This window comes from Sorex araneus, chromosome 1, assembly GCF_027595985.1.
Source record: "Sorex araneus isolate mSorAra2 chromosome 1, mSorAra2.pri, whole genome shotgun sequence".
NCBI lineage: Eukaryota > Metazoa > Chordata > Mammalia > Eulipotyphla > Soricidae > Sorex > Sorex araneus.
In genome coordinates, this window is record NC_073302.1 from 340,444,054 (window position 1) to 340,468,899 (window position 24,846).

Below are 24,846 nucleotides of genomic sequence, written 5' to 3' on the forward strand. Positions count from 1 at the left end.
GTCAAATTTCCATTTGACAGATTTGCTTTTAAAACTAATTTTCGTGAAAAATTTTACCACAAATATTCATGATCAAAACTTGACAGGTAAAATAACATATTTTAAGGAGAAAAAAGCTGAGAATATGATTGTTTCTTTTCTCTAATGTTCCTGAGAGAAAATTAGAACAGAGCCATAGACACAAAGGCATAATACCTGCTCACCAACTAGGGTAACCAGGCTGACCTTACCATGGAGAGTCTGACCTAAGTAATTAGAGACAGGGGAGGACTAAATGCAGACTCCCGGCAAATAGCAAAGTGCTTGTATCCGACTATACTTTTGAAATATCTTTATTATAAAACTTTTCTCCTCCCCCTCACTTTTAAAAAGTCTGCATTATAAAGATGTTCTCCCTGACTCCTCTAAAACAAAAAAGCCTTATTGATACCTGGGTCCATAAAACAGGGATTTGTGTTCGATGGCTATCAGAATTATGTGCATCTTTACAAAGCAGATCCTGAAAGGAAAGCGAGTCATTGTGAGATTAGAGAGCAGATGAGGGCGTGAGATCAGTTACCTGTCTAATGTTCTAGTTGGAAACCACCAGCACCTCAGCAGAGGGAGAGTCCACCAATGGGGTGGACATTTCACCAACCAGTGAATCAATCCATCCTGATGTGACTCATATTGTGTGAACTAAAGAGAGAAGGAATTGTCCCACATAGACATCAAACTCCTACATGGCAGAAAAAATCACAGTCTCTTATATCTTTAGAGTTTATCATGAGTTGATAAACCTAAAGGGAGCCCTGAATGAACATTAGAACATCATGGCATTAGGTATTTGGAAAATATTTCTCTTCACTTACCGGCAAACTTCAGGAAAACTCATTCCGGCAAAATCATCAGATAGACGCTGCGTCAAGATCGTGTTATGCAGGCCATTAAAGAAGTAATGTTGCCAGGGATGTTTAAGAATCACCTGGAAGGCACAACATGCCACATGAAGCATATTGGCATTAAAAATAGGATGCTATCATTCAAATAGTCTATTCTGCTAATCTGTAAACCTGGATACATTGCGTTTAGGTTATAGAAAGGAGACTTATCCTGGATTTTGGCTAGAGAAATGTCAAAGGAAGAATTGACCTTCAGGGATATACCTCAGCTATTGTTACCAAGTTTTTTGAAATAAAGTGGCATTTAATTTCTTTCCACATGACACTCAGACACCTCACAGGAAATTATATTTTTAATGTCAAAAAAGTACACTGATTTTTGAATTAGTAACATAGGAAGTGTTATATGAAATATAAATTGTTCCTCTCTACATATAGCTGTCTAATATTGGTCTGATAAATGTAGAAACTTTCTACTAACAAGAAATATGCCACAAAAAAAGTACTGGTGCTTCAGTCCTGATCTTAGCAGTGTGCTAAGAGAGTCATTGTAACCAATGGAATGAGTGTAAAATTCAAGGATGACAGTAAGTACTAGAGAAATGAGAGAGATGAATGGAGAAACTTATCTCTCAAAGAGGCTTTATAGAGCAGTAGAGGACAAGGTCTTTGGGTAACTATCTCTGATAGTACGATATCTCTTTTAGGATTTGTGTTGTATAGTATTTGCAACCTCCTCCCTCCACCATGGTGCTCAGGCACAGGTCCCTTAAAGGTAATAGTCTCAGATGAAATTCTAGAATTTCTATATACCATGAAACATGTCTGTGGAGTTTAAGGTCAGTTAAAAAATACTCTTCCTCTTATACTTTCATAAAGACAAAATAAAAACAAGAATACAAACCCTCCTCCCCGCCCCAAGCAGAACCCCGGCAGCTGAAAACCTTTAGAATCCAACCACAGTCATACTCAAGGCCACTCTCCACAGGTTAGTACGAACCTCACCCATGAGGAACCAACAGAGGAACCCAGGTATGCAGGACCTGGGGCTGAGATCTCCAAGCCTGCTTGGATCGGGACTGGGCCTCCTCCACCCAGATCCCCAGTTTTCCAGTAGTTTGGCAGTCACACCCACAAACTGCCCCTGGCGCCATGTAATCTCATTAATGGCCAAAGACCAGAAACTATAAAACAAAACTCCTGGAAAAGAATGATGCAGTTTTTCTTCTCAGAAGGCCCAGCAAGCTACTGGGAGTATCCCGCCCACACGACAGAGCCTGGCAAGCTACCCGGGATGTATTCGATATGCCAAAAACAGTGACAAAAATGGGTCTCATTCCCCTGACCCTGAAGAGTCCCCCCCTCCCCCACAATGTGGCAGCATTGGGAAGGACGAGTAGGGACAGAATGCTAAAATCTCAGACTCTTCATGTTCCTGGAGCGAGCAAACACCATTGGGCTATACTAGCATGCAACAGGAATGAATGGAGACGTTACTGGTGCCTGCTTGAGCAAATTGATGAACAACAGAATGATAATGACAGTGACAGTGACACAAACACAAATTCCTGCCCTGTCTAAAGGAGCAGCCAGAAAGGTTTTTAATAGCACAGTGGTTGGGCGTTTGCCTTTCACGCAGCCGACCGGAGTTCGATTCCTCTGCCCCTCTCAGAGAGCCCTGCAAGCTACCAAGAGTATCAAGCCCGCGCGACAGAGTCTGGCAAGCTACCTGTGCGTATTGGATATGCCAAAAACAGTAACAATAAGTCTCTCAATGAGAGATGTTACTGGTTCTCGGTCAAACTAATTGATGAGCAATGAGATGGCATTGACAAAACAGTGACTCAGAAAACATAAAAAACATCAATTCAACTCTTAGAAAAATCAGGTTAGAAAATAAACTCTAATTGTATAGATGAGGAAATAGACAAAAGTATATGCCTAATCAGAGACAAAAGAGATGCAAAACAATGGAGCCTGAGCCAGCAAAACTAAGTCAGTAGTTAATTGCAGGGTCTAAAACTCTAGAGCAGAGCACAGAATTAAAAAATCATAACATGAATATCTAGTTTAGAATTTGAAAGTGAATTTCAGACTTTACTCTCCCACCCCTGCCTCTTTTATGTTCTAGCCACAAATCAGTTTTCTGCGTTCCAAAAGTCATTTGTAATGAATATAGACCAATAAGTATCTTCAGTGAGATACTATCTTTGGATTTAAAAAATAAAAGAGAAAAATATTATAATGAGCCGGTTTTACATCTCTCCTTTCCTAATTCATGAAATAAAGTCTTTGTGTAAAATTCTGGTTCTACTTATTTTCTCTAGCCATGAAGATGAAAATCACAATTATTGCAGCAAATAATACAGTGGTTTTCCATTATGCAGCACAAAGAATTTCCTAGTCATTTTCCTGGGTACTAAAGAGGGACCATAAGTGACCACAAGGGTAAACTATTTACACTATAATAGCAACTAAATGCATTCACTACTGCCTGATGGCAATTTCATTTTTTCTTTTTTAGTTTTGGGCAAAAGCACACTCAGAAGTACTAGGGCTTTACTCCTGGCTATGCACTCAGCTATCACTTCTGGAGGGGTACAGGGGAACTAGATGGTTCCAGGAAGCAAATCCAGGTTAGCTGTGTGCAAGGCAAGTTCACTTACTCAACTACTATCCCCCCAGCCCCTGATGGTTTTATGTTATGATCTGTGCATTGCTTTCCTCACATTCACAGAAGTAATTTGGAAAGAATACTGTGTACTTCAGTCAGCATTATGCTTGCCAGAGATATTTTTGGGGGGTTGGGGGGAGACTTCTGTCACTTTTCTTTTAAAAGACCAGGGTGTGGAACTGGGAGATATAATAGCGGCGCTGACTTTGTACCAGGCTGATGTGGGTTTGATCCCCAATATCACATATGGCCCCCGAGACCCACCAAGTGGGACCAATCAGAATAGAGCCAAGAGTAAGCCCTGACCACAGTCATGTATGGCCCCCAAAATGAAACAGATAAATCCAGGGTGTTCTTGTGTTACAAATGTTAGATTACTAAGCTGTGGGGCTCTGGGAGCAGGATAAAGGGAATGAAGAGGTGAGCTAGAGGCAACACAAAGGCAGTGAAGAGGGTCTTGGGCACTTCAGTGGTCCTGAGGTCTATAACTTTGTACTTCAATACCATAAACATTCACTATTGTGATCATGCTATATTAACCATGCATTTAAAAGAAAACTATTAAAGGTAATACCAGATAAATAGGAAAATATATTAAAAAGTTGAATTTATTGAACAAAACTAAAGTATAAGAAAAGGTCAGTGGAGGCAAATTAAATTGAGAGAAAGGAAAGTTTCAGTTTCTCTGAGGGAAACTTTGGACAATGATATATAACTTGAGCCCTACTGAGGGTTAAAACATATTTCTCAAGCTTTTGATGGGGATGGCATTTGGAAAGTCATACTTTCCAAAGACATAGTAGTTCTTCACAAAAGTCCCTTTTAGTCACTTATTTTTGATTAAGGTTAAGTTACCAAAGAACCTAACGCAGGAGATTATGAATGGATTTTCAACTTCCAGAGCCACCAAGCACAGTAATAAGACTGTAGGACAGATGATTCTAGCTACTTCTATTAATTCTACTGTTAACTTCTATTAACCCTACTTCTATTAATTCTAGAGCTAAATCAACTTTACTGATATATTACTTGGGATATATTCTGATTTACTGAGTAGAAATTCACACATTTGAAATACGTGAATTTGGGGCTGGAGTGATAGCACAGCAGGTAGGGTGTTTGCCTTGCACGCGGCTGACCTGGGTTCGATTCCCAGCATCCCATATGGTCTCCTGAGCACCGCCAGGAGTAATTCCTGAGTGCAGAGCCATGAGTAACCCCTGTGCATTGCCAGGTGTGACCCAAAAAGCAAAAAAAAAAAAAAAGAAATACGTAATTCACACATTGAAATAGTATGTATTCAATATAGGGGTCATCAATGTGTGCATCAATATTATTGCACACATATTCCCCAAAGTAACTTAGGAAATTAGGTTTTACTCATAATAGGATGGCAGTATTTTAGCTTGATAACCATAATAATTTAATGTTTGTAAATTATTTTTTGTTTTATTATCTACATTTATATGAATTTTTCACTAATAATATAAACTTTACTTATATTTCTACTTTCAAAACATGAAGGTGCTTCCATAGTTATTAATATATATATGCATTCATAATATTATGAAAGCAGGTGAAAGCAGAATTACAATCTCCATTTTCCAGATAAATACTTTTAAGCGGGAATGAGTTCACTAACTTTTTGAAGGTAAGTAGAATACTTGGTACCTCATTCTAGACTTCTCAAATCTACCATCAAGACCTTAAAGGTCACTTCTTGGGGCTTTTCTTACTTTTCCTACTCTTTTTTTCTCCTTCTGAGCATGACATGTGAAGACATAAGGATAGAACCAAGGTTCAACATCAGTTTACATTACCTTTGTACTTTGCTTAATAAACAGGGATGTCAGAAGGGTGCACAATCCTGGCACCAAACAACCTTGAGCGATAAATCCAAGCTTTAGTTCAGCAAAGCAGATGATATTATCACCATTGTTCCAGTTCCAGCTGGGAATCTTTGACAGAAAACTCTGTTTCATGGGTTGCATGGTAGAAAGTAGACCAAATATTAAGAATAAATATACCTCAATAAATGTTTCTGGATAAATGTATTTAATTTTTTTACTGTATAAGGAACAACAGATGTTATCAATTGAATCCAGCACTTAAAAGTGAAGAGTAGTAAACTGACCCCATTTAAAAAAATATTAAATATTTGGAAATACAAATTTTGATTGTTTTATATCTCTAATTTCATGCCAAATCTACTAGTTTTTTGTTGTTTTGTTCTTGAATTTTGCTTTTACTAAAATATAACTAGCAAAGCACTACATTAAGTTCAGATGCACATACTTACCCAATAATTGTATAAAGTGTGATACACCACAGTAAGCCTAGTTAGCATCCATTACCACAATCATAGCAATTTTTCTCTTATGATAAGCATTTTTAACATATAACCACCTAGCAATTTATGGATATATGACAGAGTATTAGCTGTAGTCACTTGCTGTACAATGTGCCCTAGTTAATTTAATTTTTATTAATACTTATAAAATTTAAATTTAAATTTAAAGTTTATTTAAATTTAAATTTAATTTAAATAAAAATAAATTAAAAGTTTAAATTAAAATAAATTTAAATTTTATAATTTTAATAAATTTCCAGCTAATTAATTTTTTTTAACTGGGAATTTATACATCTTGACCACCTTTGCCCATGTACCCATAATCTGAATGCCTCAGATCACCATCAATATTTTCTCCATGAATTCCATTTGTGTTTTGATTTTGGTTTGATTCCATATAAGTAAATTTATATGACATTTTCCTTTCTCTGATTTACCACATTTACATAATGCCCTCAGATTGACCAATGTTGTCATAAATAACAAATTTTAATTATTTTTCATGGCTGACAAGTATGTTTGTAAATATTTTATATGCATGTGTATATACAGGTACATTTATATCTGCATCTCTTCTTTCTCTTTACATACCTGCACCCCACTTATCCTATTTACTGGTGCTCATGTCTTACACAGTGGTTATGTTCTAGCTATCATAAGAAATGTTGCAATGAATATAAAGGCACAGATAAGTTTTAACGTTTTTTATTTTCTTCAAATAAAAACCCAGAAGTGAAATTCTTGCATTATATGGTAATTATTTATTTTTAATTTCAAAGTAACTTCATGCATTTTCCCATAGTGTCTGCACTAATTTACATTCCACTAACAATGCCTAAAAGATTACCTTTTCTCCACATCCTTACTAACAAACGTTTCTTGCCTTTTTTTGCTGAGTTCAGAGTCCTGTGACTGCAGAGAAGTATAAGCTAGTATCTCATTGTGGTTTTGATTTGCATTTCCTCTATATATAGAGATGCAACTTTTAGTTTACCTTTTCATTGGCCACTTGTATGTCTTCTTTGAAAAAATGTTTCTGCGGGACATCTTCTCATTTTTTAAATCACATATAAACTATTGAGTTATAAAATCTCTTTATATAGTTTGATTTTAATTCTTACCAGGTATTTTATTTCCAAATATTTTTCTCATTCAGTTGGGTACATTTTCATTTTGTGAAAGTTTACACTTTTGAATGTGCTGTTCACAGTGTAGAAACCTACAGATTGGTGTAGTAAATCTTTTAAATTTTCCTTTCTTTGTCACTGATTTTGAGGGTTATGGATTTGGTTTTGTTCTGACGGCCACCCACAACTGTGCTCGGGGCTTACTCCTACTCCTGATTCTACTCAGGGATCGCTCCTGGTAGGGCTCAGAATACCATAGAAGGTGCCGGGGATCAAACCTGGGTTGGTGCATTGCAAAGCAAACACCTTACACACCACTATTTCTCTAGTTTCTGTTGTCATTGATTTTGATGAAAAGTTTAAAATATCTATTACACAGATATTTTATGTAATATCTTGCACGCACGCCTGGCTGTCTTCCCCGGACGCCCTCGTAGGGCATGGACTCCAGCTTCCCTCCCCGCCCCGAGCAGAGCTCCCGGTGGCCAAAGACCACCAGAACCTAGCCACAGCCTTGCTAGAGGCCCCTCTCCACACGTTCGAACAGGCCTCATGCATGAAGGTACCCGGCAGAGGAACCTAGGTGTGTGTAATCCATCAACAGCCAACATCCAGAGACTTACAAGCAAGCTCCCAGAAGCACATGGCCGCAAGGCTGTGCAGTATCTTGTAGCCTACTTCTCCCTCTAGGAGAAACTGGCAAACTTCTAAGAGTTTCCTGCCCACATGGGACAGCCTTGCAAGCTTCCCATGGTGTATTCATATGCTAAATCTAGTAACTATCTGGATCTCATTCCCCTGACCCTGAAAGAGCCTCCAGTGTGACATCATTGGGAGGGCCAAGTCAAGAGAGCCTTTTAGATCCTAGGGAAAGAACGAATGAAGAGGTTATTGAGCCCTTTCGAGCAATCGATGATTAACGGGATTTCGTGATCGTGATTGTGATTACATAGATAGATCTATGCCAAAATGCTTATTATCTTTGTTTTCTGCTAATGGTTTTGTGATGTCAGGTGTTCAAGATTTTAATCCATTTTAAGTTACATTTTGTGTATGGTACAAGAGAATACTCCAGTTTCATTCTTTTACTTGTGACTAGTTTTCCCAAAACAATTTATTAACGCAGTCATTTTGCCACTATATTCCTGGTTTACTATCACAAATTAAGTGGACTATAAATATGTGGATTTGTTTCAGTAATCTTTATTTGGTTTCATAGATTTATGAATCTTTTTATGCCAAAACCGTTGTTTTAATTGCTATAATTTTATAATAGAAATCAAGAGAAGAGTGCTACATTTAGCTTTTTTTTCCTTAAGATTGCTTTGGGCATTTTGGATCTTTTAGATCTATGAAAATGTTTGGATTATTTGCTATATTTATGTGAAAATGCCATTGGAATTTTGATAGGGATCACACTGAGTTTGCAGATTGCTTTTGATAATATGGACAATATCAATATAAACTCTGTATCACTGTATCACTGTCATCCCGTTGTTCATTGATTTACTCGAGCAGGCACCAGTAGCATCTTTATTATGCTTAGCCCTGAGATTCTAGCAGTCTCTCCTTACTCGTCTTTCCCAATGATTGGAGGCTCTTTTAGGGTCAAGGGAATGAGACCTATCATTACTGTTTTTGGCATATCAAATACTCACGGGTAGCTTGCCAGGCTTTGGCATGCAGGCAGGATACTCTCAGTAGCTTGCAGGGCTCTCCAAGAGGTATTGTATATATCTTTTACTGTGTTTGGGATATAAATACGATGTGGGGAGCTTGCAAGGCTCTCCCGTGGGGGGCGATAGACACTTGGTAGCTTGTAGGGTTCTCCAAGAAGGAGAACAAGGCTATTAGTTGTATTAGTTGTTGAGCTTCTGGGAGCTTGGTCTATAGTCTCTGGATGGTGGTCATTGGTGGGATTACACAGCGCCAGGGGCAGTTTGTGAGTGTTGCTGTCAAGCTCCTTGAAAATGGGGAGTCTGGATGGAGAAGGCCCAGTGCCAATCCGAGCAGGCTTGGAGATCTCAGCCCCATCCCGCATACCTGGGTTCCTCTGCCAGTCCCTTCATGAGTGAGGCTTGTCCGAACTTGTGGAGAGTATATAAACTTTTGCAATCCAAACACACAGATTATCTTTTCCTCTATGTGTTCTCCAGTTTCTAGTATGTGTTTATAGTTTTGAACATGTCTTTCACCTCTTTGATTAAATTTATCCATAGGTATTTAATCTAGCTTCATGCAAGTAAAGTTGTTTACTTATGTTCTCTTTCTGTTATTTTCATATTAATGTATTAAAATACATTATGCTTTTATGTATTGATCTTGTATCATGCAATTTAAGTGAAATTGCTAATGACCCCTTGTAGTTTATTTAGCAAGGGAGGTTGAGTCAGCCTGGGCTGACTGCATGCAAGGCAAAAGCCTAACCTGCCGGAGGACATTCTTTCCATTCTTGAACTTACCTCTAATAACTTCCTTCATGCATATCAAAAGTTTTCGTATTCTGTATTTCCATTTTCCCTTGCCTCATGGTGTTTTCACTTTGCACAAGAATTCCAAAGCATAATACAGGAGGCCTAGCCACAACAAGTGGTGATGTTTAGCCCTCCTGTGTGATGCAGTGTAGGTACTGTGGTACAACCTAGATGTAGTGATGCTGAGACAACACCAGGGTTACCTACTGTTGCCTGGAATCAGCTGAGTTATACCCCCAGTGCTTAGGGAGCCAGATAGTGGCATGGTTTAAAGTTGTACCTACTATTTGCTCCATACATTTTAGTCATATTTCAAAGCACAGTATACTAAATTTTTTCCTATGATGCATTCTTTGATACATTGGATGTTTCAGATCTTTCACACTATTTAATATTCACTTACTTTTAAATATTCCAATTTTCTTCTTGCAATGTTTAATTTCATGTCATTATTGATGCAAAAGCTGTGTGATATGATCTCAGTATTATTGCATTTATTATGACTCACTTTATGGCCTAACATAAATTTTCCTGGAAAAATTCCATTTGCACTTGACAAGTTTGTCCTTTTGATTAAATCATCTATACATGTTCATTTAGCACATCTGGTCTAATGTGTTATTTAATTTTATTGTATCCTGTTAAACTTTCTCTTTGAATGACCTACATATTAATATGAGTTATTAAAGTCAACTATAATTATTATAGCATTCTCTTTGTCCTGTCTATTAATTTTTACTTAATAAATTTAGATATTAATTTTTGATTACATAAATATTTGCAACTGTTATGTTTATATTTATGTTCTATTGTCCCTTTTATTATTACAGAATAGTCTTCTTTGCCTGTAATGCAATACTTCTCTTAAGCCTATACTGTCTAATATTAGTCTAATTATCCCAAGGATTTTGGTTTCCAGTTTCCTAGTTTATTTTTATTTTATTATTTATTTATTTTTTGTTTTTTGGGTCACACCCGGCGATGCTCAGGGGTTCCTCCTGGCTCTGCACTCAGGAATTAACCCTGGCGGTGCTCAGGAGATCATATGGGATGCTGGGAATCGAACCTGGGTCGGCCGCGTGCAAGGCAAAGGCTGTCCCCGCTGGACTATTGCTCCAGCCCTCCTAGTTTATCTTTTACTATCCCTTCACTTTTAGTCATTGAGTATTCTTACAATTAAAGTTCATCTCTCAAAGTCAGAATACAGGTAGGACTCTATTATTTTCAAATCACTTCAGATACTATATCTTGTTATTGAATAATTTATATTGGTTTTTAGATTTTAAGATAATTATTCATGAGTATGTACTTGTAAGTAAATTTTCACCCGGCTATTTTCTACGTTCTCTGTCCCTTTTTTTTTTTCTTTCCTCTTTTATGATTTTAAGATTTCTTGACGTGTTACTCTTAGTTTAATATTTTTTGCCTATTTTCTAGAAGCTTTTGCTTTATGATTATCATTTGGCTTATCTAAAACTATACTTACTGCAATTTGTTTTAAGTTTTTAATAATTTATTTTTTATTGTTTTGGAGTGTTTTATTAATAGTTTCAAGCATTATGACTATATTTATGGTACATTTTAAAAACAACATTGAATCACTGTGAGATATACTTTACAGAGTTGTTCATAATTGGGTGTTTGAGTCTTAGTCATTTAATAATTCCACATCCGTCCGTTCATTGGTGTACATTTCCCACCATCAATGTCCAAAGTTCCCCTCCTACCAAACCCCAACCAGCCTTTCTCCATGCCTCCACTCACTTCTTCATCCCTCCCTCCCTTTCTCCCTCCCTCTCTCCCTCCCTCCCTCCCATCCTTCATTCCTCTCTTTCTCTCCTTCCTTCCTTCCTTCCTTCCTTCCTTCCTTCCTTCCTTCCTTCCTTCCTTCCTTCCTTCCTTCCTTCCTTCCTCCCTCCCTCCCTCCCTCCCTCCCTCCCTCCCTCCCTCCCTCCCTTTCTTCCTTCCTTCCTTCCTTCCTTTCCTTCCTTCCTTCCTTCCTTCCTTCCTTCCTTCCTTCCTTCCTTCCTTCCTTCCTTCCTTCCTTCCTTCCTTCCTTCCTTCCATCTTTTTTTCTTTCTTTCTTCCCCCTTCCCTCCCTCCCTCGATCTTTCCCTCTCTTCCTTCCTCCCTACCTCTGTGTCTCTGTCTCTCTCTCTCTCCCCTTCACTCCCCCTCCTTCCTTCTGGACATTATGATTTGCAATACAGGCACTAAAAGATTATCAGGTATTTAACCCTTTTCCTACTTTCAGCACTCAGTTCTTGTTCAGAGTTATCATTTCCAACCTATCATTGTCATAATGACTCTTTCTCTGTCTTAACTGCATCCCCTAAGTCTCACTCGTGGCAAGCTTCCAACTATGGATTAATCCCTCAGGCCCATGGGTGTTAGTCTCATTCCATGTTTTTTCTATGTAACAACTTATGTTCAATAACATTCCAAAGTTGTAAATTAGACTCTGCCTGTACCTCCAACCATTACTGATTTTTGAAATTGCAATTCATATTTACATATATTATTATTTAAAAATATTTGGGCTTACAGTACTACTCATATTGTTTTATTCATGAACATAATTCTAATGCCACACACATCTCCAATGTACCCTTCTCCCTCTCTCTTTATTCTCATTTTTAACCTTGTTTATCCCTTAATAAATCACTACAGTTACAATTATTTTACATTATATTTAAAACTTTATACAAACTTTATGAGTGCCCAAACATCTATATTAATTATTCTCAATTTTATTATATATGTATCTCTATCAGTATGATTTATATTTTCTTGTGTTTTTTATTTGTTTCTAATTCATATCCTTCCTTCAATTCTTGAAAATTCCTTTTACTAGTTCTTATAATTGTGTTCTAGTAATAAAACCCTTTTGATTTTAAAGCCATGAAAAATTGTTTTTCAATATCATGAATAAAAATATTTCAAGATATAGTTACCAAAGCTGTCTAGCGGATCCATTAAAATTTTAAAATAAATTTATCTACCTCCAGGATTTTTAAAAAAGGACGAGAATAGAAAGGAAGCAATATTACAATACCTTGTTATGGGAATGAAGTATCTGTATGATGATTCTGGTTTTAGGGTAATAGTTCTTGATAGAGAGCACCCTATATAAAAGGCAAGTATGTCCATCAGTAATGTGCCAAATAGGACAGCTTTATATATAATTCTATTCATTGAAGTTGTTGTGTGGGCAACCATATTAAAAGGGGAAAAAAAGCATAGTGAAGCCAGAGAGATATATCACATTAGATAATTGCTTGAATTGCACACATGGCCCATATTTGATTCCAGGTGCCACATAAGGTCTCCCAAGCACTTCCAGGAGTGACCCCCAAGTGAAAGGTAAACCACAGGCATAGCCATGTGTGATCCAAAATCAAACAAAACTCCCAAAAACATAAAATTAATTTTCTTTGCTAAAAATCTTCTGTTAATGAAACCTAATGAGTTCTCTTACTTTAGTGACTTAATTAAATATATGAAAAAATATATTTATTTTTAAGATATGTCTAATTCTTTGGCCTGAATCTATAGTTCAGTGGGTTGGATGCTAGTCTTACTTGCTGCTCACCCAGAAACAATCTCAAGGCATTCCACATGGTCCCCCGAGAATCACCAGGGATGAATTCTGAGTGCACAGCCAGAAGTAACCCCTGGGCATTGCTGGGTGTAGGCCCCAAACAAAACAAGCAAAAAAAAAGCAGTAAAGAATACTTTTTTATAGATATGTCTAATTATTTTACAGATACATCGAATTAGGTATCTTGTTCATAATGGCTCTATATAAAGTTGCTAGACACTTTACATAGAGCCATTATGTGGATATACACATACACTTTGTATGTGTAATTTTTAAAATTTAATTTATTTATCCATATGAAACTGCAGAAAAATATATGAAGAAGCACATAGGTCCTTAGGACCCTCTATTTTCATTATTTTAATTTACTTTTTACTTCAGTTTTAATTATGAAAATCTTTGGAGCAAAGTGATCATCAGAAATCTAGAACATAATGAATCTAATATTCTGATATGTGACATCATCTGTTTAGTCCTATACAGTAAAAGAGAAAAAAAAGCAATAAAACACATAAAATACAATGCCGGCTTATTTTTTCCTTCCTTTTTGTTTTTGGTTTCAGGGCTTTCTCCTGGCTCTGTGCTCAGCGAGCACTCCTGACTGCACTCAGAACACCTCAAGTGGCGCGAGAGATTGACCTAAGCAAAAGCCCTGGCTATTGTACATCTCTCTAACCCACACAGTGTAAATTTCTTACCTCATAATATTTGAATTGTCTTCTTCATGTGTGTCCCTGCACAAAGGATTGGCGATGATCAAGCATGCTTCTGCGGCTTCCACCTGTTCTTCAACAATAACAGTAACCATCTTGTTAAATACATCAGAAATGTTCTAGTTTTCCATTTTTGGTTTTGTTTATTGCTTTTGTCATAAAATTTGTCATAATACAAGAAAGATAAGACATTTGGGTTTTGATAGGGAAGTCTTTCCATGAAATATAGTGCTGAAAGTGATGCATGTGCAGAGTGTTGTAGCGATAGCCCTGGGCATAATGTCATAATAAAAGGAAGATTTCTTAAAATATAGGAAATAGTTATTTTATATAAATTTATGAAGTGCAAATTTATATCTAGTGCTACTTTATAGGCTCTTCCAAAGAATCCACCTGCAGATATATTTCAGGACACAAGAGAATAGTCATAATGGGAGTCGGTTTAGTTCAAAGCGAACAAACACTAATGTGTGTGGATTCTAAATCATAAGGTCTGGGAAAATTACAGAGGTGACCTTATTATCATTCCAGGCTGCTATTTCTGTGTTTTGTTTGTTTGCTTCAGAGCCATGCCCAGCAGTGCTCTCTCTGGCTCTGAGCTTAGGAGTCACTCCTGGAGAGACTTGGGGGAATATGTGGTATGAATGAGTCCTACTCACTGGACTCTCACTCAGCATGTTGTTGTTGTTTTTTCATTTTTACAGACATTATTCCCACTAGTCCTTGACAGTCTTCTCCTGGCAGAGCTCAGTTCCCTGGCCAGCCATTCTGAGATTGGTGGTGCTCAGGGACTGCCGGACCAGGACTTTACCTGATGGTGATAATACACCACTGGGAACACAGTCACAGTTCTCAAAGGCCAATAGGACCAAATCTGTGATGCTGGAAGATGCCAAGGGTTTAATAGGAGATTATGAAGAACTAGGAGTTTAACCAGGGCCTCCCAAATGCTAGTCATGCTCTACCACTTGAACTATCTTTCTTGGCTTATTCAATTATTTTTTATCTTTATAGATTTCTGCTTTGGGGGAAAATGGAATATTTTGATTCGCATGTTGTGAAACCTAGAATGTGAGCAGAAGCAGGCTTTGATCAGACATGGAAACTGCCTAGAGTGTTGAATGTTACTCATTTGATTTAGCCACAATTTTAAGGAGTTTTACCATATTTTATGCCTGTTTTTTCAAAAAAATAGGCAAATCAGTATATTTAGAAGAAATTCGTAAAAGCTGATTGACTAAGAAATCCATCTTCTGGTAAGAATTCTGGATGGCAAGACCAACATATTTGTGCCATTCATAAATTTTCCAGATCTTTTAGACTGAAAGAAATATGACCACTCTAGAGAGAAACTTTGGTAAAATAAACAATTAAAATATAAGTGCAAATAAATAAGGAGTTCTGCTTGAACTATTTTTAAATATTTCTAAAGGGTTTTAGATATCAAATACAATTTTTCTAAACTTTAGGCAGTCATGATTTCCTTATTTTAAGTGTCATGAGTAAGAAACTTTTAAGAGAGAAAATATTTTAACATTTTAATCATTTAGGCAAACTACAAGAACTAAATCTTACTGAAACTCTCTTTAGATCCTCCCTTTTTAATGCAGATCCAGAAACAAAAGTTGTATAAGCCAAGTAGCATTTAAATATAGCTTCCAATTCCAAGGAAGGAGCAGTTCTAGACAAAGAATGAAATTAAAAAGTGAAAAATTTAAAAAGTATAACTGACTTTGGCTTAGAGATTGTTATATTTAACTCTAATCTCTATTTGTCCATAATTCATCTCTAATTTTCTATTTGGGATGCTGACATGACTAAGCCTAATTTTCAGAATGGATCTAAATCTGATTTCTAATTCATTTTAGTGATATGATAATATATACCATGCGAATGTATAAAACAGGAAATTTCTAAAAATCAAATATTTTGATATAAAATAAAATCTTTTTTTTTTGCTTTTTGGGTCACACCTGGCAATTCTCAGGGGTTACTCCTGGTTCTGCACTCAGGAGTTACTCTTGGCAGTGCTCAGGGGACCATATGGGATGCTGGGAATCGAACCCGAGTCGGCGGCATGCAAAGCAAATGCCCTACCGGCTGTGCTATTACTCCAGCTCCTTAAATAAAATAATTTGTGATCTACTTTATAAGGCAATTTAATAACATAGCATCTAAAATGCAAATTAAAATATTTACAATGGAGGTAAATATTTTTAGGGTGAATCTTCTACCCTAATAGATTCAAACACATCTTAATTATAGGTAGAAATTAACAGAAACAATCTATTTTGATATTTATGAAATTGACAAATAACATATTGCATTAATTTTATTATTTGCATTTATAATTATAAAGCAAAGTTATAAGATATTTATAGTGTAAAACATGGTAATTACATATATACTATGAAAATATCTTGTCATTAATTAATATTTCATTGCCAATGTTGGACACATATTTTCATAACTTGTCTAGTTTGGCTAGTCTAATTTTTAAAGGCAAACAAATATCAAGCTGATAATTCAATTGAACAATAAGTTTCAACATATTACAAAAACAGTTGTGTATATTACATAATAAAATTATCTCTAGTTAGTATTAGTTCTACTTTAAAATTATTTTTAAAAATCTAAGAATTTTAGAAATACAAATATTACTAACAGAATGGGTATGAAAATAAAATAAAATTGTTAGCTATAAACCAGCTATAGAGTGTTCAAAATTTTTACCATTACTTTCACATGAGATCCCAAAGTGATGGTTGGCTGAATATATGTCTTTAAAAGTATTCAGTATAAATAAATAAAAATTGAGGTGATCTTTATACAGGAATACTTTTCTATAAAATCAAAGTGATACATCAGGTTGACTTAAAAACTACAATATGGGGGCAGAAGAGGTAATCTAGCAGGTGAGTCTGTCATATTTATTGCCAACCCATGTTCCATTTCTGACACTGCATAGAGCCAAAAGTAATCCCTGAGCATAGAAGGGTGTTACCACTAAACAGCATCTATGAACTGCAATATGGAAGCTAGAGAAAACATAGATGTTAAGGCACTTGCCTTTCACCATAGAATAGCACAGACCCTATTTAGATTCCCCAGCTCTGCATAAGATTGCCCAAGCACTGCCAGGAATGACCCCTGAAAAGAGAGCTGGGAATAAGCCCTGAGTAGACTGGATATACTCCACACTGTCCACCCCCCAACTATAATAAAAGATTATAAGACATATGAAGATAACACCAAAATTCTTTAAAAATTTTTTTCAGTGAATTCTAGAGCAGAAAGGCCAACGTCTATTTAAAAATGTTGAAATGAAGAATCAGTGGAATGGTATACATGAGAACCAAATGTTTTTGCTTTAAACTAAAAACACACTGGTCAGAGAGAATGCTTAAAGGGGGCAGAGCACGTGCTTTGCATGCAAAAGGCTAGGGTCCAATCCCCAGGAATCACATATGGTCCCTGACAGCACTGCAGCAACAACTTCAGAGCACAGAAGCAGGAGTAGTCCCTAAGCATTACTGGATGTGGCCCCTAAACAAAATAAATCAATAAAAACATACCAAAAATATTTACCATAAAATATTAAATATTTATTCATTTTTGTGCCATACACAGCAGTTGGCCATGTGCAAGGCAGGGGCCCTATCTACTGTACTATCACTCTGTCCAAGGAGACAAAATATTAATAATATCACATAAAATGGTTAATGATATAATAGATAATTATATCTATAGATAATAGATATAATGATATAAGAGAGTCTCTTGCTCCTGTGCCTAGATGTCTTCCCCGGAGCCCCTCGGGGGGGTGGGTTTCAGTTTCCCTCCCAGCCCCGAGCTGAGCTTCCGCATCCCAAGACCCCCGCAGCCTAGCCACAGCCATGCTCAAGGCCCCTCTCCACACATTCGGATGAGCCTCATGCATGAAGGAACCACAGAGGAGCCCAGGTGTGTGGGACCCGGGGCTCGACCTCCAAGCCTGCTCAGATCGTGATTGGGCCTCTTCCGCCCAGATTCCCCATCTTCCAGTAGCTAGGCAGTCACACCCAGGAACTGCCCCCAGTGCCGTGTAAGCCCACCAACGGCCAACATCCAGAGACTTTAAAACCAAGCTCCTGAAAGCATGAGGTCACAAAATGGCTGCGCTACATCTTATGGCCTAGTTCTCCCTCTGGGGGAGCCTGGCAAGCTACCAAGAGTTTACTGCCCATATGCCAAAACCAGTAACAATGCTGGGTCTCATTCCCCTGACCCTGAAAGAGCCTCCAGTGTGGCGCCATTGGAAAGGACGAGTAGAAAGAGGCTTCTAAAATCTTAGGGCTAGGACAAATGGAGATGTTACTGAGACCGCTAGAGAAATTTGATTATCAACGGGATGATGATGAATGATATGTTAAGAGTGGTTTAAAATTAGTAGTCCAAAGTTGTATCTGATCCACATATGATCCCTGGTATGCATGGCCTCCTGGCATCACTGCCTATGCATACCTACTTCTAGAAGATGATTCCATGCATCACTGGGGCAGCGCTGGTGGTCCCTGGCACAACAGGACACAATCATCAGTGTATCTTCAAGCCCTGGCATTGAATTGCTGGCCTGGTTGAGCATCAGGATAATTGGCCCTGGGTTTCCCCCAAGCTTGAAAGATTTTGACCACCTCCAAAAAAACCCCATGAAACAAGGACAAACAAAAATGTCAGTGGAAAACAGACAACTGTACTAATAAAAATAAGGCATTAAAGGCACAAGGAATATTTTTTGGCAGGCAACACACCTATATGTGACCAGAACTTACTTTTGGCTCTCCTCTCAGGGATCACTCTTAGTGGTCCCGGGGGACATCATTTGAGGTGTCAGGGATCAAATCCAGGTTGGCTGTGTGCAAGGCAAATGCCTTACCCACTGCACTATCACTAAGGCCCCGAGAAATGAGGAATTTTTAAAAGAAGAATGACATTTTCAACACATGCAGAAATTATTCTATCTCATTGGAAATCAAAATGAAAAAAGAATAGTAAAGCATTTTTCCACTTAAAATATATTTGTCCTAGACATGTATTTTTTCTCTCTCGCAAAACATTTGATTTAAGCTCTGCTAAAAGAAATTGAACAACATAAGATAAAAGCAAAAGTCACCAAAATTCCTTTCCTTGATTTGGTAGGGAGCATGGCCTAGGCATAAGCAATATACGCTTTGCAGGTGAGGGATCTAGGTTTGATTTCGGCAACTAGAAGGGTCCTGTGAGCACCATGCGCATAGACCAGCATCCCCCTGAGTGGAAGTTCTTCATTGTGATCCTGACTCTCACCAGCACTGCACTGAGCTGTCAGGCACGGTGGGCCATTCCTAGAATGCTAGAAGTGGTGCCCCAGAGGCCCTGGGTACCAAGTAGGAAATACCTTTTTTCGTGATTCTCCCCCAATGTAAGACAAATTGTTTCTGTTTAATTTTGGAAAATTAGCACATTTTCAATCTTGAAACTCAACAACTAGAATTATAATTATAAAGCAAACAATATTTACTTAAAGAATGATGATCATAATAATGAGTTTTTGTATTTTTTGTGACCTCTCCCTCTCTTTATCTTAAATGAAAATATTTTCTCAATTTTTACCTTTTATTCCCCTTATTATGAAAACTTGTAACTAGTTCTTCTATTTATTTTGGTACATATAACATATTGGACTGGAGTGATAGTGCAGCAAGTAGGGCGTTTGCCTTGCGTGCAACCAACCCGGGTTCAATTCCTCTGTCCCTCTTGGAGAGTCTGGCGGGCTACCGAAAGTATCCTGCCCGCACGGCAGAGCTTGGCAAGCTACTCATGGCATGTTCGATATGCCAAAAACAGTAACAATAAATCTCAATGGAGACATTACTGGTGCCCACTTGAGCAAATCGATGAACAATGGGAAAACAGTGCTACAACAGTGCTACAGACATATATAATGATTAAATAATGATTACAATAAAAAATTATAAAATAAAAATCTTCACCTTTCTGATTTTGAGAATTTGAGACTAGAATGACTATAAAGTAAGCAAGAGGTGGGTACACATAATTTCATCACAGATATAAATGTAACCTAAATACTACAAAATCATTTAAATGACATTAGTCCATGTATAGAAAAACATAGGGGAAGAAATATTCAACAATATTTCAGAGCTTAACTTTGATTCTAAGGTTAGTTTTTCTATTTCATTATTTCTCAATATTCTGAGGACAATGTTTTTTGTTTTTAAAAAAACATACACACATATTTTAAGCATTAAATTAAGAACCCATGGGTCAACAGATGAGATACACTTACTCTCCCAGAAACACAATTTCAGTGCTGATTTGCCCAGACTTTAGACGGAGAAAATTCCCTAGGAAGGCAGCCACACTCTCCACAGTGATGTTCCCACAGACCACAATGAACCTGGGTGACAAGAACATGGAAGGTGGTTTAACTGAGGGAGAGGACCATCTTCTTATCTTGATTTAAAGATGAACGAGTCACTTACTTTAGTTTTAAGTACATTTGACTTTTAAACCAAAGATTTTAAAAATAGTAATATCAATGACTACATTTCCAATATAGTTTGATATAGCCTCTCTAGTTTGATTCCAATGCTGAGCTTTTCTAGAATACAACTAAAAACTATGGGGATCACTTGTTCTTAAATAGCTTCTAATAGTATAAATTACATTGTTATAAAGTGATTATCTGTAACTATAATGTTATTTGCATGTATTATTTTATTTGGGAGGCACAATTTTTTAAAAAATATTAATTTATCTCTTACAACACTATTAATTAGAGTTTCTCATTGACATAACTCAAATCTCATCACCCATCACCAGTCTACCCATTTCTCTCTCCCAAGGAATTCACACCCCTCCTCCTTCTCACCCATCCTTCAACTCCATTGTACAGGTCATTTTGGCACAATTTTTTTAAGCTGAGGAATAACTAATTTAATTAGTTGTTAGTTATTAAGTATTAGTTAATTAGTTATTAACTATTAGCTAATTAGTTACTCTTCTAAAGGATCAAATATTTATTTGATTTTTACCACTGTCAAACACTGTGATTGAAGTAATACTGGATTTTTAAGACAACAGTTGTAGATATGGTTTTATCTTCTGTTGGAATATTTCCCCTTTTCCAGCTGCCTTCTGGAGTTTTGTCACAGAAACCTAGCTGATCTTTGACCCGCAGATCTAAGGTGCTAGCCTAGTCTTTGGGATGTAAATTTCAGGTGCTGTCTAGTTTGTAGTTGACATGTAGATTTCTTGCTGCAGCCCAGCCTGGTCTTTGGGATGTAAATCCGAGTGCTTTCAGCCCAAAGAAGGCTTTGGTTTTGGTTTTGTATCTTGTTTCCCGGGGCAGATCCACAGGGCCAGATCCACCGAGAGAGATCGGGGAGAGACAGGTAGGAGGAGGGAGAGAAGCCAGAGAGAAGCAGCAGTTGAGCAGTAGATCCAGAGAGAGGCCGGAGCTGGGAGTGCGGGAGATGAGAAAGCTTGAAGATTGAATAAACGGTAACTAATCAGCAACCACCTTGGTCCTCGTTCTTCCTTCGCCTGTCCTTGACCACCGGCCGTCCCGATCCAGTCCACACACTGTGGTTCCAGAGCACCGAACGCGGGTGGTGAGACAGAGCCGCCCGGAGAGCCCGCGAGTGCACTCGCCCCCCCTCGGCGTTCTTTAGTTTTTTACAGCTGGCGTCCCTGGAGCGGGCACGAACTACCAACTAAAGGTAAGAATAGCGTTCGGTGCACCCTCACTCTAGAAAGTGAGTGGGAGAACAGGATTTTTTAGTGTGCTGTGGATTAAAATCCGAACAGCAATCCTCCACTAAGATGGGACAGATTCTAGGCCTTCCCAAGATCTTTCATATTTTCTCAAACCAGACTGAACATGGCAAGCCATTTATGGATTTGATTCAGTGTCTCTCCCGCAGAACAGGAGACCCGGAACTCTGCATTTCCAGAGACCAACTCCGGTCCTGCTTTAAGGTAGTTTATGCAGTTAACCCATGGTTCCCAGACGAAGGAACTCTAGAAAGTAAGATTTGGAAACAAGTTAGGAAAAATGTCTATAAGGCATCTAAGAAAGGGACTAAGATCCCCGTGGAATTCTGGACTACCTGGGAGATTGTTAATTCTATTCTCCTGTTTTTGAAAAGTGCTGTTGATGTGGAGGAGAATATATGGAATAATACGGCCTCAGCTCCTCCCGCACCTAAGTCTCGAAAGGGTTTTTATAGCAAAAATATTTCTGAGGCTGGTGAATATAGCTCTACCTCCAGTGCATTAGATGGAAGTGATGCAGGTTATGAGTCTGCTGCCACTTACTCAGATTCTGAGTCCGAGAGTGACTCAGCCAAGCGGCCTCCAGACCGCTCGGGACATGCTCCCAATCGCCCAGTCCAGGCAGAGAAGAAGCAGCATCCATCTTGTCGCAGGTTAAGGATGGATTCTCTCAGTCGTTTCAAACAGGCCTGTGTCTCGTATGGGCCTACATCTCCGTACTGTAGGGAGTATCTTGCAGACTGGAGTAAAAAGGCCTACTGGGCACCTCAAGATTTTCACAGGGTTGCTAAGACGTGCTTAAGCCGTTCTCAGTACTTGGAATGGAGAATGTGGTTCAGCAAGGAGGCCAAGGCAAAGCTTCAAGGCCTACGCCATGCTGGACAAAACTTTTCAGGGATTGAGTTGACTTGTGAGATGTTAACTGGTGAAGGGAAATGGCGCGACCCAGAAAGGCAAGTCACCTTGCCTCGTGCTGTTCTTGCTTATGTCCGTGACGGAGCCCTGCGTGCATGGGAGAAGGTTTATGCAGAAGCAGAATTTAAGGGAAGCTTTACAAAGATTGTCCAGAGAGCCTCAGAACCTTATGCAGACTTTGTAGGAAGATTGATGGAAGCCATAGAAATGCAGGTTGAGGGTAAGGAGACTCATGAGCTGTTGACTAAACAATTGGCCTTTGAAAATGCTAATGAGGATTGCCAAGCCATTCTGCGCCCTATTAAGGAGAAGGAAGACATATTCGGGTACTTGGAAGCATGCTGGAATGTTGTCTCTGTTAAACATAAGGTGCAGGTCTATGCCTTACAGAGACAAGCTCAGAAAAGATGTTTTAATTGTGGAAAACCAGGCCACTTTCGTAGAGATTGCAATGTGCCCCCAAGCCGTGCTACGAGAGCACGTCCTGGGCCCTGTCCCAGGTGTAAGGAGGGAAACCACTGGGCCAGAGACTGCAGAGCCAGACTTGCACCTCCCGGGCCCTGTCCCCGGTGTAAGAGGGGAAATCATTGGGCCAGAGATTGTCGCTTTAATTTTGATGCAGTGGGTGACCCCAACTCGGGACACCTGCAAGGGGGCCAGCCCCAGGCCCCGCAAGATCAGAGGATGTTCTCAGTTGCAGCCCCTTTCCCCAGTGTGGAGTCTCAAAGCTCCAATCAGTATAATCGCTGCAGCCAGGGACGGCAGGAAGCGCAGCCTATTTCCTGCCCTGATACAATTACTACAACCCCTTTTCAGTATAGAACACTGCGGCCTTAAGCCCACCACCTCTGCATTTTCAGTGGACATATGGAATGTTAAATCAAATACAAAAAGGAGGTATTTTCTCAATTGAATGTAGCAGGAAAACTCCTTATTCGAGGAAAAGGCTATGCTTTTGTTTCAACAGATGATAACCCCACTAAGAAACTTTGGATCCCTTTACTTCTTATCAGAAGCAGAATTCAACCACCTGATTTGGATCTCAGACCTCCAGAGTCTCACAACCCTTCAAATTCCAGCTCTGATTCATCGCCAAACTGACTTCAGCTGGAAGTCACAAGGAAAGAAGAGGAGCCAGCGTTAGAGGACCTGCAGCAAAGGCCTCTAGCTCCTTACACATCTAATGAGGTCACATTAAGACCTTTCCTTCTACCCCTCTTTTACAGGTTGTGGATTGGACAACCACCAGGCCTCCATATTTGAATTAACAATACTTTATTTTCACCCTTTCCTTGGAATTCACAGGTTCCTGAACGAGAAAGGAATGATTTAACAGGAACACCTTTTCATTTATCTCTAGGATATCCATTTGTATTGGAGCTTTCCTCTGTCTCTTTATCCACAGGCATGGAGACCAAACCCCAACTGTCAAAGCCTCTAATAACTTTAAAGTGTTTTTTCCAAACATAAGCTAGGTTGCACCTATGACTGCCGAGGAACCAGACCAGAGAATGGCTGCATTCCTCTGCTGAAGTTCTCCTGCCAGAAGTTGCGATGCTCCTGTTCCAGTGCTCCCTGACTGATCCAGTGCTTCCTGAAATTTGTTGGACTCCTAATAGCTGCTTTCCAGAGACTCATTGCTGCTACCACTACTGCTGCTGTTACAAGGACAACTCTTCAGTTTTGATCCAGAAACTTCATTTCTTCAAACTGTGACTAAATGACTCTTATCATTGGTGACTCTTACCACCCCTGGACAGTGCAGGACAATTGGACTCTTTACTACAAGCACTGCTCTGGCCCCAGGGTCGGACTGAAATCTTAGCAAAACTAATGAGACTGTATTGTTATTTGAAATTGTGTTGTAATTTGGAGTTGTTCCTCATTTTCAAATTTTGGTGTTTTTGTAAAAAGAAAAAGGGGGATATGTAGGATAACATAGCCTCAGTAGTTTAGGTTTATTGGGTTACTCCCGTTACAGTGCTCCTATTCCTCTTTGTTTATTTGTAGCTTCTTTCTTGGTGTTCTGTTGACTTGTAAATAATGTTTTTCTCTTCTCCTTGAGTCCTTTGCATAGTTTATTCAGAGCAAGTCCTTTTTGTATGGACACAGGAAGACTTAACAAATGTTATGCTTTTGTAACCTGGGAGTCATTTGACTCTACATGATATTTTCCTCCAGGGCATCTGTTCTCTTGACCTAAGCCTCAGCTGCCCTTACTTCCTAGCACCCCCAAAGCACGGTCCCGACGTGGGACAAGAAGGACCCAGGGCAAGCGGTGAGTTGTGTGCTA

At 38.5% G+C, this 24,846-nt stretch overlaps 1 protein-coding gene across 1 annotated transcript in view; it reads right to left on the reverse strand.

Moving 5' to 3' along the window:
- KCNU1 (potassium calcium-activated channel subfamily U member 1) overlaps positions 1 to 24,846 on the reverse strand; it is a 204,294-nt gene that overhangs the window by 143,612 nt on the left and 35,836 nt on the right. The window contains exons 10-16 of the mRNA XM_055128431.1: positions 20,149 to 20,259; positions 15,396 to 15,501; positions 13,806 to 13,888; positions 12,562 to 12,631; positions 5,376 to 5,528; positions 852 to 964; positions 431 to 499 (exon numbers count right to left, since the gene is read on the reverse strand). Coding sequence (XP_054984406.1) covers positions 431 to 499; positions 852 to 964; positions 5,376 to 5,528; positions 12,562 to 12,631; positions 13,806 to 13,888; positions 15,396 to 15,501; positions 20,149 to 20,259 — 705 coding nt within the window. The remainder of the gene's footprint in view (positions 1 to 430; positions 500 to 851; positions 965 to 5,375; positions 5,529 to 12,561; positions 12,632 to 13,805; positions 13,889 to 15,395; positions 15,502 to 20,148; positions 20,260 to 24,846) is intronic.